This window comes from Pseudonaja textilis, chromosome 2 (genome assembly GCF_049901715.1).
Source record: "Pseudonaja textilis isolate UNSWEBS1 chromosome 2, rPseTex1.2, whole genome shotgun sequence".
NCBI classification, from domain to species: Eukaryota; Metazoa; Chordata; class Lepidosauria; order Squamata; family Elapidae; genus Pseudonaja; species Pseudonaja textilis.
Genome location: NC_141991.1, coordinates 226,390,497 through 226,411,349, shown reverse-complemented (window position 1 = coordinate 226,411,349; position 20,853 = coordinate 226,390,497). Strand labels below are relative to the sequence as shown.

Genomic DNA, 20,853 nt, shown 5'->3' with positions numbered 1-20,853 from the left:
CTATTTTATCTGCAGTCTGTTGCAAGTTATTTTTTCTTTCTTTCAAATTAAGAGGTAAAAGATTATTTTAAAAGATAATCATAATTTTTATTAGATTTTAAATTTTAATAATATTTTGATTGGCATTTTGTAAGTTTAACATTTAAGAATTTTGCATTTTCAAGCTCCTGTTCTTCATATCAATACACTGCGCAGGTCCAAGCTGATAGTTTTGCTCCATTGCCTAAATAAAGTAATGCAACTGAATAATTTCTCCCTCTCCTCTTTCCCTGAAAACAGAGACAGAATAAAATGTAGACACAAGTTGAAATGGATTTGAACCGGGGACAAAACCAATGGAATAACATCATACTTTTCCTCCACTCACAAATCATTCCTAGGTGTTTTGTGTGTGTGTGTGTGTGTGTGTGTGTGTGTGTGTGTGTGTGTGTGTTATTCAGCTTTGTTCCGGTATTTTCCCACGTCATTATAGTTGTGCTTTTAAAGTTGTAACAACGTTTCGGCAGATTCTCATCTGCCATCATCAGGCTTCTGTATTGAGTTCGTCTGTGAGTCAGACTTTTACAGTTGTTTCAGTTTTAAATTTGGGGCTAGCCTACTGCTGTGCCAGAATGTTTTTTTCTTCATCCTGATTGGTTGGGAGTCCTGGTCTGTGTTTTGATTTTTTGATTGGCCAGCCAATCAAGACAAAAAAAGCCACAAAACAGACAGAAGATATTAGAAACACCAATCAAGCAGAACACAGCAAACTCCAAGACCAATAAACACAGACCAGAACTCCCAACCAATCAGAATGAAGAAAAAAACTTCTGGCACAGCAGTAGGCTAGCCCCAAATTTAAAACTGAAACGGCTGCGAAAGTCTGACTCACAGATGAACTCAATATAGAAGCCTGATGATGGCAGATGAGATTCTGCCGAAACGTTGCTACAACTTTAAAAGCACAACTATAATGATGTGGGAAAATACCTGAACAGAGAGATTAATACTATATATATCTATATCTATATCTATATCTATATCTATATCTATATCTATATCTATATCTATATCTATATATATATATATGTGTGTGTGTGTGTGTGTGTGTACATATACCACACACACACACACACACACACACACACTGGTTAGCTACAAAGTAAAAAACAATCAGGCCCAGATTGTTGGAGAGAATATGCTGGCATTTGTAAACCACTCAGAGATTGATGCAAAATACTATGGAGTGGAATATAAATCTAAGTGTTATTGCTGTTGCTATTTTCAAGTAATTTAAAAAATATGATTTCCTGTGAAAAAGTAAATCATAGAGGGGCGAGATAGTGACAAGAGCTAGTTCAAGCTAATACTGTTGTGCTATTCAAGTTATGTTTCTTGTGTTCTCTAATAGAGAAACAAAGTAAAGCAACAACTTTCATTGCATTTGACTGGCATTACCTTTCTCATTGTGTACAATCAATGAGACAAACATACATTATTTTTTATCATAGAAGCATCATTTAACTATCTTCCATTATTTATCCAGGGAAGTTGAGAGCCTAACTAACATTCAGGTAACAGAACAATACCCATTCTTCTCTTTTTTAGGATATAAAACAGAAAGAATTCTACATTATAGAGTAGACAAAAATACCAAAAAAATCTTTTGGGGGGTTAGTTACATGCAATGTTAACCCATTCCAGGCAAGTTGTTTATAAATCTGTAATATCTAAGATACATTAAATTTTCATTGCAGCCATTTACTAGTAAACTAACTCAATAGAAGGAAGTTTTAAAATGAAAATACCACTAAGTAAATTACTTTTTAAAAATTAGTTACCCTGACTATTGGAATTGCAATTACAGCACAAATATCAAAACAAAAATAGCACTATCCAGGGAAATTAAAGTTGGATGCAATTTTAAAAATTGGTAAAAGAAGTGAACTATGCTGCCAATTAATACACCAAAAACGCAAACAACCAACAAATCCTACCTAGTACCAGTACTGCTTTAATGGGTGAATATGATTTGGTTCAAGATACAATAAATATTATAGCTGTTGTAGCTATGTATATACATAAGAGCTTTCCCTCAAGAAATTTAGGAAGATGGAAAATATAAAACAGCAACTACTTGGAAATGAGGTGCTTTCTATTAGCTTCTGCAAGAATTGCAATGGAATATAGTACATTCCATAAGGCAAATATTTACAATAATTAAATAAAAGGATGTAACTATTCATAGAAATGAAATATTTTTATGGCCATTAGAAAACATTAAATATTTTTGGGAAGGGAAATGGAGGGATGTCAGCACTTCCGGATGTATCCGTCTGATATTTTTAACAGGGAGTTTTTAATCATTAAACATTTTTCAGCATTGATGCTATCTCCCAATGTTCCCAAAGAAATACAATATTTATCAAAGTAGATTTAACTACAGGAATTTGGATCATTTATATTCAGATAGTCCTCAATTTATGACCACAATTGAGCCCAAAATTTATAAGTGAAACATTTGTTAAGTGAATTTTGCCCCATTTTACATCACATGACTCTCAAGGCACTGCAAACGTACATAAATGAGTCACTTGCCAAGCACCTGAAATTTGATCATGTGGTCTTGGGCATGCTGCAACAGTCATAAGTGAAAAATGGTCATAAGTCACTTTTCTCGTGGCCATTTTAACTTTGAACAGTCGCTAAATGAACAATTGTAATCCGAGGACTACTTGTACTGACAGGAATGCCATGTTGGAAGCACAATTTGTTGTTTTAATGTTGAGTCTCCTACATGGATGCTTTAACATGAGAGTCAGGATATTTTGTGCTTTAAGATACTCTTCCATCTCTGAACTGGACTAGAAAATTGTACTCCTTCCTCAACATGTTATCCATTTTGTGAGGCATTTGGGGCTGGAAATGAAACACTTGCCCTACCTGACTGAATGGCTTATATTTTGGCTCCTCGTCTTCCTCCTTTTCCATTAGAAACAGGCAGAACTGTGTCATAATAATGTAATTTTTTTCTTTCCTTGAGGAAAAAGATTTTACAACTCTGCTCTTACAAGCAGGTAGACATTCTGAACGATTTCAAATAACCCTTGTCCTTCTCTGTGACTTTTTGCATTGTATTAGAGAAGATATCAAGTCTTGGGTTTCTTACCACACTTGTTGCCATGCCAAACCTTTCACTGACAAACCAGCTAGAGCAGGGGTCGCCAACCTTTTGGACTTCAGGGACCACCAAACTCCTAATTTTAAATCCCAAGGACCACTAACCAGTTCTGTGGGCATGGCCTAATTTGTGGGTGTGGCTTGGTGGTCATGTGACTGGCAGGGCATGGCTTGTATGTAAATATTATAAATATTTATATATTGATTTTTTTTTTATAAAAAAGAGCAACTTTTACCCAAAATCAGGCAAAGCAGGCAGGCACATTGAGTTGCTCACAGAATCACAGATTCATACAGAAATCTATCATTGGCTTACTCAGTCTGTCACATAAAATTTGCTTGAAAGCAAACTCACAAAATTAACTCAGAACACACCATGTATGTAAATATTGAATTTTTTATAAAAAAGTGCAACTTTTACCCAAAATCAGGCAAAGCAGGCAGGCAGACTGAGTTGCTCACATAATCATTCAGTGATCTATCTATCTGCCATCAGCTAGCTCAGTCTCTCAAATTTGCTTGCCGTGAGTCTGCACTGAATAACTAAACCTTCAGTCCTAGGGGAGGTTCGGCTGTGCTTAAAAGCAGAGCTGAAGATCTAAAGACTAGCTAGAAAGCAAGAAATTCAACCATTTCCTACTTCATAGCTAATCTAAATCTCCCGGCACAGCAGAACAGAGGATAGTCGGAAAAAGGAAAAATAGCAATTTAGCAGGCAAGTTTGCCAGGTAAGGAGTGAGTGGGCGGGGAAGGTTCCCACAGGCCATGTGGGCAGCGCAGCCTTGTGTTTCTGCGCAGCCTGGATTGCTTCGGAGGGGTTGCTCTGGGGGTGAGATTTGGTGGGGGTGAGCCCACCAAAATTTTCTCACAGCCCACCAGTGGTCCACGGCCCACTGGTTGGTGACTGCTGAGCTAGAGTAATGCATTCCTTCACGTCTGTAGAGAGATCACAGGATATAATTTCCCTGAACATTTATTGCTGATCTACCATGTATCAACTGCCTGGATATTATTCTGATAGTACCTGCTATTATTTTTAAGGTATCTCAATTTAATCCACCATAGTCTCCTGCTGCCCCTGAGACAGCTCATTTATTTGTTCAGCAAATTTTTCAGAATTTAGAACTAAGCCTGCCCAATCATCTTATGTCTTTCAGAGGCGTACAATTAACAGCACAATTCTGGAAAGTTGTTTCAATTATTGGACATTAAGCTCCACCTACATTACATCCATCTTCTGTAGTTGGCTGGAGAAATCAAGAGGATATATGCTACCTTACAAGTATTAACTTCATTCTTGCACAAACTACCAGCAAGACAACTGATCTTTTAACTACAGCTAAATTTGCTTTCAAAATGCCTCTATTCAGATATCACTGTTTCAGATCACTGTCATGCCTGCTATCAAATTTATCCCAGTTGTAAGTTATTTGAGAGGCCTCCAATTATTTTTAGAGTTACAGCTTGCTCAGGATCTCCTTAAAGAACAGCTAGATCAGAGGTCTTCAAACTTGACAGCTTTAAGACTTTTGGACCTCAAATCCCAGAATTCCTTCTCTGGTCATGTTAGCTTGGGAATTGTGGGAGTTGAAGCCCACAAATCTTAAACTTGCCAAGTTTGAAGATCCTTGAGCTAGATAATGCCAAAACACTGCAAGTCCTCTGTTGCATCACTGTGAAGGTCTCCTATCACATTTAGCTTTCAAATATGATTTGATTCTACCTGATTTCTCTTCTCCCTTCAGCTAAGAAGCTGGATGCCTAGTGGAACATTTTAACTACTTGCATAGATAAATCCCAATACAACCTCCATCCACGCTGAAGGTCTCCATTATTTCTCATGCCAGTCATGATTCACCCCCGCCCCTTGTATATTACAATATCATCCCCAATCTTGGGAGTGAGGATAGGAGAGAAGAATTTAGGTGGAAATATGTTACACATCTGTCTCAGAAGAGACACAATGGAACATCTTATTTATTAGAAGGAATATCGCAAAGGAAGAAAATTACTGAGAAAATAAAAAAATGGAAGAGATGAAAATTCTCCCCCTTTTTGCTTTCTGCTATTAGGAACAGGGAGGAGGGAAGCAACTCTGGAAACCACTCCAATTTCCACCAAGCAGGAGGGAGGCAAAGTTAAGGAAGTTGTGTGTCCATTCTTGCCAACAAATGGTAATAGAGAGGTATGATGCTTTCCAATATTTCTTATACTTGGAGGATGGGAGGGAGAAGATGCTCCTGGCACTACCACATCGCAAAGAGGGGGAAGAGAAACTAGAGAGGAGATGCCTTAAGATCTAAAGTTGAAAAATTAGGAAGGAAAAATCCTCAGTCTAGTTAAAATTTGGGCTCCTTATGTAATCTGAGAATTTTAACTTGTACTAGTGTATTTAATATTCCCAAAGAGCACCTTTCCTCAATCCTTGAAACCTACTATTGCAGGTTTCCAGCAAATTTACTAGAGGACAGACACTTATGCAACAGAGTAAGCTCTAATATCTGAAAGCTCTGAACACATGGCATCTTAAAGACTACAAATTTATTACAGAAGAAGTCTTCAGGAATTACATGCCACTTCATTAGATGCACTGAGAAAAACATATGCATCAGTGAAGGAAGAGAGGACTAACGAATAACGAAAGGTCAGAGAGAGATGAAATATAGTATGTTGAGATAATTATAATTATCTTTACATAGTAACCATTGTAATGGGTAGGTAGTATATTCCTTGGGACAGGGGCAAAGAAATGCTGCCTCGGGAATGCTCAGATAAGAGATAGCATAGCCTGGACAGTGGATGAGGCAAGAGGCTCAGAAGGGATATTCTCTAGTTTCTTCAGCTAGGTTGGAGAATTGTATTTTCAAATTAATGTTAATGTAGGTTTACAATAAAGTAGGATTAGCTTATCTGGTAGTATTTCCTGTCTGGCCTACCTGGTATGACTGATGGCCAAAACAAGAACTGGGTATGACATAGAAAAAACATCTTACATTGGGTGAGGCCATACTTTAAAAAATTAAGATCTAGCCCATTAGAAATCCAAGCTGGTTTTAATAGTCGCTGTCTTACTTCAGAAAACAGTTCTAGATAAGCTTAAAGGTCTGAATGGAAAGAATCAATACTGTAAAGAATTTCAAAGAGAAACACATAAGGTTGAGTTTGGATAACTTTCACTAAAGTTGATAGTGATAAATGGTACACCCACCAGGAAAAGAAAGAACTGTGCTAAATGATGAAAGTATAAACAGACTAAATGTCTAATGAGATTAACAGAGTAAAAGTTCAAAAGCCAGATAGATTATGCAAATCTAATTAACTAAATATAAAAATACACTTGTAGGAATTACTAAGGAAAAATGTATTTTGAAGGTTGTATGTTTACAACTGAAAATGCTTACACATTCCAGGAAAGCACTTTGCTTACTATTATTCTGAAGTTCTCTAGGTTACTCTAGATTTTTCTCCCAACTTGACAAATCCTACATTTTTAATAAATACTGTAAGTATTTAAGATAATAGTTTAAAACAAAGCAGATATTAATCAGAAATTCTCTTCATTTACAATTAATGCCATATAGAAACAATTATATTTTCTTTAGAGACTTTAACAATGCCATCTGTTTAAGGCCTTTTTGACAAATTTGAAAGGAAGAGAAAACCAGGATGGATTAAATTAAATGCTTAATCTATGGTAGCATTTTCCTCAAACAGCCAATATATATGTCTGAAGTACACAAATAAGAACATAATAATAGCACCTTCCTGCTAGCAAATGAACCAAGAAGTACAGTAAATTGCTTACGATACTGAAAGGAGAACTTCCAGATTTGAAATGCAAAACATGGGGTGATGATTGCTACTCCGGCCTTAATTAGAAGTAAAATTTAGGATCACAAGTTAGTCAATAATTTGTCTAATATTCTAAATGGTCTATCATTACATCCAGAGCAATAAATTTATTATTTTAAATACACATTGTAAAGTTACTGGTTCTTCTTACCTCTCCTGAGCCATATATCATCAAATGCATTTTTTTTTATTACAGTACTTGCTTAAATATCACTTTCTCCCAACTAAAAAAAAGTGTGATACTTCTCAAATGAGTTCAAGTCCCTTGATTATTCTGATTGCACTTTCATGCACTTTTCCTTCCCTACAGTGTTTTCTTAGCCTCAGAACTGTACATATTTCAAGTGTGGTTACATCACTGATTTTTACAAAAACATTACAGTGTTAGCAATTTATTTTTGGCTTCTTTCTTAATAATGTCCGGAACCAATGTTTTCCGCATTTCTTTCTTTTTTCCATTCTTCCTTTTTCTTTCATTTATTTCTCTCCTTCCTTCCTTCGTCCCTCCTCCTCTCTCTGACACACACTGTATATTTATAAAAATGGCAGACCAAATTATTATTCATTGTTCCTGCTACTTCCTACCTTGGGGAAACCCAGTTCCATTCTTGTTATATGACAAGTTCAGAAATAGGCATCCCATTTTATTCAAGCCTTCAAATTGGTACAGAGGCATAAGTGTACTTATTTCATAATGTTTGTATATCATCTTAGTAATAGTTGGTGCATCAATCTTATGCCTTGCCTGCATATTGGAAACTATATGACTGTCACTTCTAGTTCTGCCTTAGTCATGAAAGCCACTTTGGATGACTTTGGACCACTCTCTCTCTCTCAGCCCCAGTCACCTCACAAGATGTTGTTGGGAGAAAACTAGAGGAAGAAGCATTGTGTATGTCTGCTGCCTTGAGTTACTATAAAGAAACAAAGATGGGATTTCAAAAACAAATAAAATTTGACAATCTTCCAGGTGACCTTACAAAGTGATTACCCTGGTATAATCTTTTTACCCTCCTCTGTCAATTCAGCTGCCTTTGCTTTGTAAAGAATTCAATACTTGCAGGCACATTTGGCCACCTCCCCAAGTAATTCATAAGCCATTTAAAAAGTACCGGTCATCAGGTCACCGTTTCTTTCTATCATTGACTTTTCTTAGACAGGAGATGGGGAAGCAGACGACCTTACCAACGAGGGCCGGAACCTGACAACAGAGGGCAGCACCCTTCTGGGAGAAGCAAACCACTGGAGCATCCAAGCCCTACACCTCTTCGCGCACCTGGCCACCCCTCCTCTGGAAGCCCCTTCGAGGGCGGAACATCGCTAATACAACCAGACAGCCTCCTCCTCCTCCTCCTCGAAGAAAGGCAGAGAAGAAAGAGCAGGTTCCCAAATGGAGCTTCCTTGGGAGGCCAAAGATCGAGCCCGGCGAGATCCCTGTGTCCCGCAAAAGGGTGAAGAGGGCGGGGCGGAAAAAGACCCCGCCACGGTGGAAGGTAGAGTTTGCAAGTATGTCCGCCAGCCCGGAGAGTAACGAATAACGAACGCTCCCCCCTCCCACTCCGCTCTGCTCCGGCGCAACTCGGCGTGGTCCAAGCGGCTGCTCCGCCGAGACACGGCGGCTCGTCCACTCCTGCCTGCGTTTCCCTCCCTCCCTCCCTCCTTACCTTGAAAGGGTTGTTAATGTCTGGGTCCGCGAAAGGGTTGCTATCGAAATCCGACATAGCGACGGTCAGGCAGGCGCTGCGATGCGCGAACGGCGGCCGCCAGCGACTTTAGTCGAGCGCCCCAGAGGCAGCCCCGTCCCTGCCGTTGCCAGCCGAGGTAGATCCGGCACGAGGTAGAACCCCCCCCACCCGAAATCCAAGGGAGCCTGATAGGATAGCCAGGCCTCCAAGATGGCCGCCCAGGAAATGACGTGAGGGACGGGGACGCTAGGGGACAGGGAGATGGAAGAAGAATGAAGCGGAGGGGAGATCGGGGAAGTGGGCGTGCTTCTGGGGTTTTCTTTTGGGTGGGTGGGGGTTCCGTGTGTTCAACAAGATTAGGGTGAACTACCATGCAGCTCTTTGGCTCTTCCCTACGCCCATTTAAGGAATGCAGCAGCTTCAAGATCTCCTGTTTTTATTGATGAATTTTTGCAAGTTTTAGCATTTGCATCCCAAACATTATTTTTAAAGGTGAACTTGTCTTGAAGCTGTATTAAGGGTCTTGCATGTATTTAATAATAAAAGGCAATGATGGGTGGAGGGGGGAAGCGAATATAGTTTTATTGTAGCTGTTTTCAAACTTGGCAACTTTATGATGTGTGGACTTCCAACTCCCAGAACTCCCCAGCCGGCAATTCTGGGAAAGATCGGAAAAAGAATTCCAAGATTAGAAAACACTACTTTATTGCCCACGCCTGGCATTTGTCAATTGATAAACTTTTAAGTAAGATGATTTATGATTGGTTCTATTCTCCCCAAACCAACAAGAACCTGGCATTTGTTTTAAATCTATTGTTTACATAGCTTTTCACATATTTAAGACTTCGGTAGGAAAGTTTTTAATCATTTTTATTAAAGATTTTTAATAAAGATAAATATAAATAATAGTGAAAATAGAAAAAGAGGCAGAAAAAAACAATTATAAAAAGAATCTTGACAGAAGAAAGAAAATAGTCTTCCATGGCTCTTTTCTAATTGATTAGCAAGAAAAGTTCTGCTTTCAGTCAAATGTTGATCTTTAAAATTCTTTCTATCGATACATGTATTCGAACCCAGACAGTTTAACTTTTTAAAATTCTAGGCATGATAAAATTACCCTTCATGTTGCCCCCATTTCCAACAAAAGTTTGAAGTAGCTTATACATTCTAGACAATTTTGGAGTGATAATTATTTTTATGCATCCTAGACACATTAAGCTCTGATTTTAAAAACATTTTTGCTAGAACAAATAACAGTAAGAATAACAAATAACATTTTTAAAACAATATATAAGCTATTCACATTTTTTAATGTGTCAATTCCCATTCCTATCCATCTTCATTACCCCTTTTCTGATAAGATCATTTATATTTAGTATTTGAGGCGCCTCAGATTATCAGATTGCTGTCTTTTATACTGAAGTCGTGTTCTGAGATGTGAAGAGTCTAAAGCAAAGCTGTGTATAATGTAGAAGGGAAAGGACCAGATTAACACCTTGAAAAATAATTTTGGACTACAAAGCTGGCCAAAACAAGCAGCCCAGTAGACAATTATGAAACTGCCACCAACTGTGAGGCTTGGTGACTTAGCAGTGCATCTTCAGAGTGGAAGTGACTACAAAAACCTAGGCACAGATCTTTCCTGGTGGTGGTGAAGTTTGGTGGCAATAGATTGGTTATTTTTCAATAAACACATTGCTGGGTGGGCTGTATACAGGCTGGTCTAAACAGTAATAGTTGTATTTGTTACCGGAATTTTTGATGGTGGTACCTGCCCTTTGGAACATGCTGCCCCCGCTTTCCCAAGGTAAGAGCCACACCCTCCCTTTTAGCCTTTCCGAAAGGACTTGAAGACCTGGCTGTGCCAGCTGGGGCCCCAATGGGGAAATGACATCTTGGAGGTGGTTAATCAGCTGGTCAGACCCCACCTCCACCCTTCACGCCTTGTTCCCTTTCCATCTTGGTTAATTGAACTTTAACTGAATTTTAAATATATGGTTCTTACTTAATTGTTTAGAGTTGTATATGGTATTTTAATTGCATGAGTGTAAGCCAGCTAGAGTCACCTCAGCAAGGTGCATGACATAGAAGTTTAATAATAGAATAAATAAGAGTACATCCAGAGAGTATCAGATTTTGGAAAGCTGTTCTAGCCAGAGACGTATAGTTCTGTCAAGATTCATCTAAAATCCAAGCGTACTATCAAAAGTTTGCTTATGGTCATTCTATGTATTAAGTCATTCCACCAGAGGACTGTAACACAAGAATTACCATTTATATCTGTTTTAAAGGGTAATGCCAGTAACTACCATTTTGTTTTAATTATTTGGGGGTCTGCTACAGCTAAAGTCTCATGAACTGGCAATCTGCCTGATTTATAGACCATCCTGAGCCCCCCTCCAGCCATAGCCTATGTTTTCATGCAAGTGTGATAGGAATTTTGACTAGCATTCACTTTAATATGGATTAAACTATTTATATTATTGCATGCATTTTTTTTCCTTGTCAAAATAAAAATTAATTATCTGTATGTATGCATGTGTGTACATAATGTAGAAGGTACCTTGTAGAACCAATTAAAAATACATTTATTGCAGTAGATTAATAAAATATGCACACCTAACAGTATTAACAAACTCCTAATTTAGTGTGGCAATTACAGAGCAGTTTGTAGTTATTTTTGTCAAAGTTCTCCCAATTGCTTCCCTGCAATTGATACTAGTCTTATCCTGTGGAGTAAGAGAGAACAAATCTAGTCATCTTTGGCATGACAGCCTTTCAGATATCTGAAGATCATTATCATAATTTTCCTTTTCCCCAGACTAAACAAATTCATGTCTTCAGTTTCAATTGTTTCTCACAGGACTTGATTTCCAGATTCCCCATCACTTTTGCTGTTGTCTAAATACACATGTATTTGTCAATGTCCTTAAAATGTGGTGAGCACAATGAAAGAGAGTATCACGTTTAGAAGAAAATGGAGCAGAACCATTTAATTGCTATGATATACACAATGGTACACAGTTTCACTGACTATAGCCTAATACTGCAGCTGCATCAAATTTCTGGCTGAGACTGAGCTTGTAATATACTAAAACACCAAGAACCTTTCAAATATGTCCTGCCATTCCCTCTCATGCTTTTTTCTGTGTTGAATTCTATGGTGTATTTAATTATAAGCTGTTAAACTATATGAGATAACTGCATCTTCAGTGAATAATGGTGGTTATAGAATAAATTTCCCAAATCTAGTACGCACCTGATAAGATGGAATTGCCATTTTCAGAATTTTAAATCATGCTAACCAAGAATGGGAAAAGTTTAGACTATGCCAGGTTGGGATATGATGTCAAAAATATACGGTTTATTTTTTCTAAAACTTGAGTTATGAACCTCTGTTGTTAGTGACAAATGGGCCGTGATATCTACTAAAATATACTTTCTACTTTTGCAAACTGCTTTGCAATATTTATACTTTCTGCATTTTTGTTGTCAAGAATCTGACTTGCAAATAACACAAAACAAACAGCTCATTTTTTCTTTTTTATTAAATACACAAAAAATACACAAAATTATAAGAGGAAAAAAACTGTAAAAAAAGCTGCAGATAGACATATATATATTAATAAATTAAAACATGATTTGTTACAATCATCCATGGTTAATCTATTTTAATCAATTCTGCAAACCATCCAATTGTTAAAGCCATATGTATGTTTTTCTGATGCTGAACAATATTTTTATCAGGTATATTTTCTTTGTCCAGAGGTCAGCACCCATTTCATAAAGATGGAATATGAACATCTAAAGATATTAAACTCAAAGTTGAGTTAATATATGTAATAGCTTCTTACCAAAGTAGAACAATATATTTAGATTAATAGATTTCAGCTGCATCCCAACATAAATGCAATGAGGTCATTTCTAAAATATTTCTTGTTAAAAGATATCAACTAAAAATTTATTACAATTTTGGATATTTTAACCCCTTTTTAATTGGTTAAATAAAATTTACAAGCAAATATATATAAAACATACACAAAGGATTTTGAGTAAAAAATTTTAAAAAGCAGAATAAAACAAATCTTAAAAAGATGATTTTAGTAATCCTCTTTTCTCTCTTTCTCCCCAACACCTTTCCCCCCCAACTACTAATCACTGCTTGGACAGTTATATATATATTTTACTTTATTATTATTCATTTCTGTCTGGATCATTTCCATTATTATTAAAACAATGTCTCTTTATCCTCAAAAAATATATTCTAAGTATCTTGGCATTCCCTGCCATGTGAGGAGTTTTATATATAAGGGAACCAAAACAAAAGTAAGATAAATCCAGAATTCATTCATTTGGAAAATAAAAATAAAATACCCTGATAAAAAAGACAACAGTGCAATTTTTCAATATATACCAAATCAAGAACATTAGAAAAATATGAAATTTCTTTATACTAAATGGGGACATTGGTCCATCAATCCCAGAATTATTGTGGTTAATTTAATCATGCTTATCCATGGTTAAATTAACCATGTTTTATTTGATCCAATTTTCTGGGTTTGCACAATAAGCTGAACTATAAACTTTCATGTTGGCTGGATATGTATGACACTTGATGCTAAAATATAATTGGCTGGTTGGTTTGTGATTTTGTACCGTCTGTGAATTCAGCAACTGACTGGCAGTGCTTGTCCTGTGTTTCAGGCAGGGTTTAACCTGAGCCCACTTGTAACAAAAAGCATACACACACCCCATATCTCACATGCAATTGGCTTTCCATAATGTTCCCCAAATATCTTACACAGTTTCCACCCAGATTAACTCATAACCATCAACTACAAAACATGCAGCTATATCAGGTCTATAAACTAGTGGTACATTTCACTGAACTGAACCACAAATCTCAACATTCTCCACTGCTGTCGTGAAGTCAGCCAGAGGATTTTGCACTGGAGAGGCTGGGTGTGTTATATCAATCTGGGACTGTATTTTAGCAGACTTAATTTTGCCTTGAGTAAGTGGTGATTTTGCTACTTGTGCTGCACTAATTGCTCCTAGGTTACAATTTCTAGTGTTGTAGTAAAGATAAGCATCAGATTACACATCAGTTCATCAAGAATTATCTGGGAAACCTTAATAGGACACAGTGTGGTAGAAGTGATTAAACAGAGTAAATATTAGGTGTTTTTTGTGAAAACAACTACCTCTGGTGTTCATAGTAGGAACTGCAGAAAAAATTGTAATGGCATAATAGTTCACCATAAAGGAGAAATTGAGTATGGTTTTTGCTTTCTAGGAAGAAGACAGAGTTTTCAATGGATTAATTTCTAATAGATAACCATGCAGGTTTCAGATTAGATCTAAGGTTACTGGTGTTAGCTGAAGCTGCAAATAAAGAGTTCTACAAATGTCACTGAATTTCTGAATAAATAGCTAAACAAAGCTGTACTAACAAATCAAACATGTAAAGTGTGATATTTACAAAATCTACACCAATCCCATGCTCAATTAAAAAGTCCTCAGATCAAGATCTTTGTCAGATGCTTGTGTAGCCTCTGCTTGCCACATCCACCTCCCTCTGTAATAGATTCCACTATCAAATTGCTCTTATTGTTGGAAAGCTACTTGGATAGTCAGAATCAAATACAGCTTTCCTATAATTTAGGATGTTTATTTTTTATATTGTTCTCTCCAGACCTGAAGAGCCACTTGGGTATAGTAGTTAAGCATAAGATTAAAAAATGGGAAGCCATGAGTTAGAACCTATAAGAATAATTTAGAAACTTGTTTTTTTTCTTCTAGAATATGTTATACATTTTTGTGCTATCTTAATAAAGATTTCTACTTCATTCAAATAATTACTAAATATCTTGAATGGTACAAGACCTAGAACCAACCCTATAATATTTTAGAAGATATTTAATTTTTGATAAATCACTTTTTGAGTACAATTTTCAAATCGGCTGTCAATTCACCTAATAATATGCCAGCAAGCCCAGCTTCTTAATCAGAATATCATAGGTACTATGTCCAATGCTTCTCTAAAACAATAATATGCACTATGTTCTTAATATTTCCAGAATCTAATAAGGAAATTATCAAATTTAAAATTATAACAATTCATTGAATAAATAAAATATTTGAAAAATTATAAAATGGAAACAATTTGGGAATAATAAAATTCTTCGAAATCATAGTATGCCTCTTTGAAACATCTACAGTTTTCCTTTGGACAACATCCTCAATATCTTCCTTTTTATTGAAAGAGGAATAGACCCCTACAGAGAAACTGCTTTTATTCCTTCTTTCACTTACTTGAACTAGATGTTTTCAATAGTATCATCATTCCCTTGCATTTTTATGCAGCTGTGATTTTTTTAAAATTGCCACTATAACTTCTTTTTCATTAGTTCTTCTAAAAAGTTTTATTTTTAGTTGGGGTATTCTTTTCATAAGCAATATCATCGCACAGATCAAGAAAGATATTTTAAAATTACAGTTCATAAAGATAATTTTCTAGCTAATCAGCAGAACCAATTAGGCCAAGTCTCAAAGTTCCAAGCACACAATTTATGGAACAGCCAGATCTTTGTTTTCTTTAGATTCAATGAAAGACTTTTTGATTTCCTGTTTTATTTTTAGAATGATGGAAAAGAAGTAGATCCTACAGACCCAATGAACCTCCCTTCGAGCCCTTTGAATTCGTTCCCCAATACTACCAAACTAATTTTTAATGCAATTGCAAGAAAATTGCATTAAACATTATTAAACATATAAAAAATATATGCAATAGACAATTTTACATACACATAATATAGAAAACAATTACAGTGCAGGGGGAGTAACATATATAATTGCCCTAGCTTTACTCATTTTTCTTCTAGCATGTTTTCAAAGACCAAATGTGGTCACTTACAGGAATATGAAAAAGCATGTTTTCATACCTACTTTATAGTATTTTCTTATTTGATGTGAGAGCTAGTTCTTACTCAGTCACAACTAAACCGCCTGATATCAGATCTGTCCACCACCAAAACAAGAGACAGACAGAACCAGGCTTTGCCACCCAAAACAGACAATCATCCAGCTATTGCACTGTGCTGTCAGAAGAAAAGGCACAATAATTTGAACCTTTATTTAATTAAAAACATCATCTGACACACAGGTCACTTACATTCTTTCATAATAGCTTCCTATCTTTTCCACAATAAACCTACTCACCTAACATTTTGTCCTTGGAAACTTAATCCAAACGTTACTGCATTCACAAATACTGGAGGCCTGTGGATATCAGTGATGGAATAAATTATAAAACAAATGGGCCAAATCCAGCAATCACCAGCCTCTGCACAAATATCAAAGAACTGTTTATTTTCACAGATTACTCCTATTAGAATTTATATTTGGACATTTGGCCAGGTAAGTTACAAAACAGATGTTTCTTCTTTGTCTTAAGCAAGTCCGTTCTTGACACTTATGCTAAATTCATAGCCAGATTCTGAGGTGCTTTCAGTGATTCAGTTAGACAGGTTACAACCAACCATAAGGTTTGACAACTGTGACAAAGTAAGTGAAGAGAATAGTACAGGTGACTAAATATTCTGCTTATTTTCAGGTTTTGAGAAAGGTTGTATCTGACTTGCCCTTCTTGAATCCTATGACTGAATTTATAAACTGGATTCTTGCTAAATATCAATATTCCGTGCCATCAAAAGAACTGGTTTGCACAGAGGATTTTTTCAATAATAAATTACAGAAATGATTTCTTTCACCATTCAACACCCACTTTTACCTTACCAACTGTTTTTGTCAAGATGGTTCTCCTAGAGTGGTACATGATTTCAGATTACTTATTTTTGTCATTGCAATTTTCCTCTCATTCCCAAAGATTTGAAATAGTGGTAGCTGCCAGAAAAAAAAAGTTTTTAGCAAGTTGGATGTCAGAAATGTGCACAATCTAATTTCTATGAAGGTGCTAAAGAAACCATTGTGAAAGAATCACAATGACTGCTGTAATAACAAATGCAAGATAAATTGATAGTGAAAGTTTGGTTTCTACCTTTCTCTTGTTTTAGAAACAGGCTGAATGCTTATGACTGCCTGAGAACTGGCCCTGAAACCACAGCCCCATGCAAGTGCCTCATGGAAGAGTACTCATTTGCACTGTCCCTGAAAAAACTGCTGATGCCTGCAATAATCTGTGCAGTCCTTGGTTAAGTTTTTGATCTAACCATATATGGCGAGTCATAGCACAGAAAAATAAAAAAAAATAACTGCCTACAAATTGATGTGAATGTTTGAGAGAATCAAGCTCTCACAGTTGAATGTTACAGAGTTACTGCATTGAGGCAAACTGCAGGCAGTGTCTGTGGAAAAAAAAGCCTGATTAATTTTCTGCTAGAAATTACCATCTGTGTATCTAGTGTTGTTTCCAAAATAGATCTTTCAAATTCCTCATCCTTGATCTGCCAAGAAAATAATTTATTGGCCTTTTCACCTCGTTCATATACAAGCGCACTTGAGTGTAGCAAATGCTTACAGATCTGATTCACAGACAATTTGTTACATTCCACCCAGAAACCATTTATAAATTATCAGATATTAGAGAAGATTTTACACTAGGGCAAATAAGTTAAGTGTTTCACTCTTAGCAAAATGTTATCAATTTCTAGGCTGTCTCTTTTCCATTCCCATTTTCTCTTCATTACCAACCAGCAGTACATTTCTCCAGTTTACTGCAGAGAGCCATAACGGCTGGCTCTAAATTCACAATGGAGCAACTGTAAGCAAGTGGTTGTATGTTTCAGATAGTTGATGAGATTAATTCCACTACACAGGCACATCTGGTGAACAGCCAACTTCCCTTGAGGATGACATTATTCCACAGATGGTTGATGAGTGACATCACTAGCAGTCATAATGTTTATACTCCATTAATTATACTATTTATGTTATTATTGCTTGCAGTTGTTATCACCTCCCAAATGCACTGAATATTTTTTTCAGACCTCATTGCTTTAGACCTTATTTAGTTCATCAAATTTGCTTGAGAATAAAGTGATATTCTTCACAGATTAGACCACAAGCTCATCTGAACTTGCATCTTTCTTTTCAAATCATGCCCAGGACATTGCTTCTGAGAAGTCAATGGAGAATATGACAGATGATTGAACGGTTATAAGTTGTAAATTGACTCCTTTGTTGCTTATGATGCTGCATGTTTCTTTCAGGGGAACATTCTTAAGTCCTACATTTCAGATTGACAGTTTGCAATAATGCTTATCAAATCTTGTGATGGAGTAGGAACATGATCTGTGGTAATCTCATTCTCTAACAACGTATTTGGAAATATGGTTGACTTTGATGATATTTACTTCCAAATTTGAATGGAAGAGTATGACTAAAGATTTGGGGAAATATATTTTTGTTTGTCCTCAATTGCGGGCGAGGGGTTGAAGAGAAAATTTAACAACCAATGGATTAGCCTCTATAGTTTGATACCTATACACCTCCTGCCATTATTTTTAAAATTATATTTTATGAAGTATTTCTGAACAATCGTAATCATGCATTACACTGCCCTAAGAAATAAAAAGGGAGTGATATATGTAAGAATCAACATTAAGTAACATTTTGTATCATGAAGGATCGCATCTTCCAGAGTGTTGGAGACTGAGCAGAAAAGCAAATGTCTTAAGTTCCTGTTAATATTGCTATCAGAGAAAATCAACATTCAATATAAACATATTTCAGTATTATATCACAGAATATATGAAACAACAGTGTGCTTTGTCATTTGTAATAAGTTGTTACAGAGTGAACATGACTGCAGACTTTTTTTCTTGGTAAAGGAAACTTACAAAGTCTACATTTACCTTCTCATTATTCATGTGGGATGGCAGAGCTCAAAATAAAGTTAACAAGTCCAGTTTAAATGGGCTTCCTTTGCTCTGATGGCAGCATGTATTTTCTAACTGTGATTCAGATGAAGCTATCCCTTCCTTCTAATTGTAACAATAAGATGACGTCTTTTATTTTTGGCTATGTAATTTGGTCATAGAGATCCAGTTTGATGTACTCTGGGAAAGAAAATTGGAGACACTGAGTTCTAGTCTTAAGCATAAAGTCAGGTGAATTACCTCAGGCCAGTCATTCTCAACCCTAGAAAGAAATCTCCTGTTTTCTAGGTTTATGCCTTAACCTCACCAGACTGGCTATCAATTTGTCAATAGTTAATTTAGGACTTCTAGAATAGATACAAAAGAACAAAAACACCATGGAAGACACTAGCACAACAGCAAACCTTTTCAACAAACTTTATTAAGAAACTGTCACTAAATATACTCACCACACTATGGGAATCTATCTCCAATCAGCCAAGTGAGCAAGGACAGCCTTTGGAATTTGACTTACGAAGGGTTGCTTTGGTTGGAAAAGTTTTATAGCCCGTAACCTCTCTTTCCCCTTCCACTCCCAGAACTGCTTGATTTAGGCATCAGTAAAGGAAGGTTCTATATTAACTGCTACAAAAGGAAAATAATTATCTGATTGGGGTTAGAGCAAAAAATTTGTTATGTCACAACTTGCAAGAATAGATAGCTGTCTGAGAAGCCTCTCTTCCAGATGTTATGGGAAATGTAGGTCAATCACAGGATAAAGGAAATTATATGGAAGGATGCAGGCTTAGATATAAAACTTAAACCATACTTGTTACCTTTGGGGATGACTTGGGAGAGAATGTGACCATCTTCATCTTTCTGGATTTCTTAGAAGCTTATGATACTATTATCTACAAACAGTGTTGTTCTGGCCTGCCTACAAGGATAGGAGGGGTGTTTCTGCTCCTTACAAACCAGTAAATTTTGTTGGTTGCTGCAGGCAGGAAAAGGTTTAACTCATAGGTGCTACGTTATAATATATCCCAGGATTCACTCCTCTGACCCGATTCTTTTTAACATCTATATATGTCTTGGGAGAAATTGTCTGCCTATGTGGGGTGAAGTACCATTGACATGCCAATGATATTGTGTACCTCCTTCTAAGGCCAAATGTGACATGTAGCAGAACTATCTTGAATCCTGATGCCTAAAAGTTGGCCAGGGTTGGATAGGAGAAGGAGATATCACTCAAGCAAGAGTAGCTATTTATTCAGACTCCCATTCATTCACCCTTTTCACTCACTCATTCATTCATTAATTAGACTTATATAGCCACAACCTAGGGTAGATAATAAAACTAGCAAAAACAAACTGCAAACAAACACAATAAAAACTCAGGCAACATTTCTCCACTTATCAATATAGGTACTTTCTTATTGGGTTCCAGTCTCAATGTATCCCAATGTTTGTGGAGAAAAATCAACTCTTCAATGTCTTCCAGAATTCAAGAAATATGGAGGTCTGGGATCTGTGGGAGAAGGGTGTCACAGGAGAGGAGCAGCTACAGATAAGGTGTACTTCCTAAATCCTGCTAGATGACAACATTTATGAGAAGGGATCTGTACAGCACTCACTCTTGAAGGATCTTGAAGGACAGGTAGGCAGATAACCTAAGGCAGGTGTTCCTGTACGTTACCTGGTCCTGTGCCATTTAGGATTTTAGAGTTAACCAACACCAATAACCAACACCTTGAGTTGCCTTCCCCCCAAGCCCCCAAAACTTATCAAAGATACCTCTGGTTTTGCTGCTGTTATAAAGATAGTTTTCTTTTTTTTTCTTGTCTCTTTCATCCTTGTAGGTAGAAACAAACTGGAAACTAATTTTATCTTACATTTAGAGATGAGTGAAAGAAACCACTACTTTAACTGTACATTTTAAGCGAAACCTGACAAATGCCTTCAGTATATAAACATCATTGTGAAACGGTTTTGAACAACAGACATCCTGATTGTAAATTTGATATAATTTTTAAATGGTTTTAACACTCCATTGTGAAGAGTTCTAGAGAACATAAAAACTTGTAAACTGTTTCATAACATTTGCGTTATCTCAATAAAGGTATCATCCAATTGTTAAGTTTGCATTTTTAGTGTAATTTTGCAGTTCATAATCTAAACCACAAGAGGACACCAAACAAGTATGCAGTAACTAGAACTAATCCTGTACAATACATAGTCCTCTTGACACAGGAAAAATCAGAAATCCAAGTAAGATTTGC

The 20,853-nt window shown here is 36.4% G+C and overlaps 1 protein-coding gene and 1 long non-coding RNA gene across 2 annotated transcripts in view; one reads left to right on the top strand and one right to left on the bottom strand.

Annotated features, from left to right (window-relative positions):
• SCAMP1 (secretory carrier membrane protein 1) overlaps positions 1–8,909 on the bottom strand; it is a 33,077-nt gene extending 24,168 nt beyond the window's left edge. Inside the window, exon 1 of the mRNA XM_026717742.2 lies at positions 8,676–8,909. Coding sequence (XP_026573527.1) covers positions 8,676–8,732 — 57 coding nt within the window. The 5' untranslated portion in view covers positions 8,733–8,909. The remainder of the gene's footprint in view (positions 1–8,675) is intronic.
• LOC148127393 (uncharacterized) lies at positions 8,297–16,980 on the top strand. Its single transcript, XR_015742328.1, has 2 exons — positions 8,297–8,517; positions 16,772–16,980. It is a non-coding gene; the product is annotated as an uncharacterized LOC148127393 (long non-coding RNA).
• Positions 16,981–20,853: the final 3,873 nt, after the last annotated feature.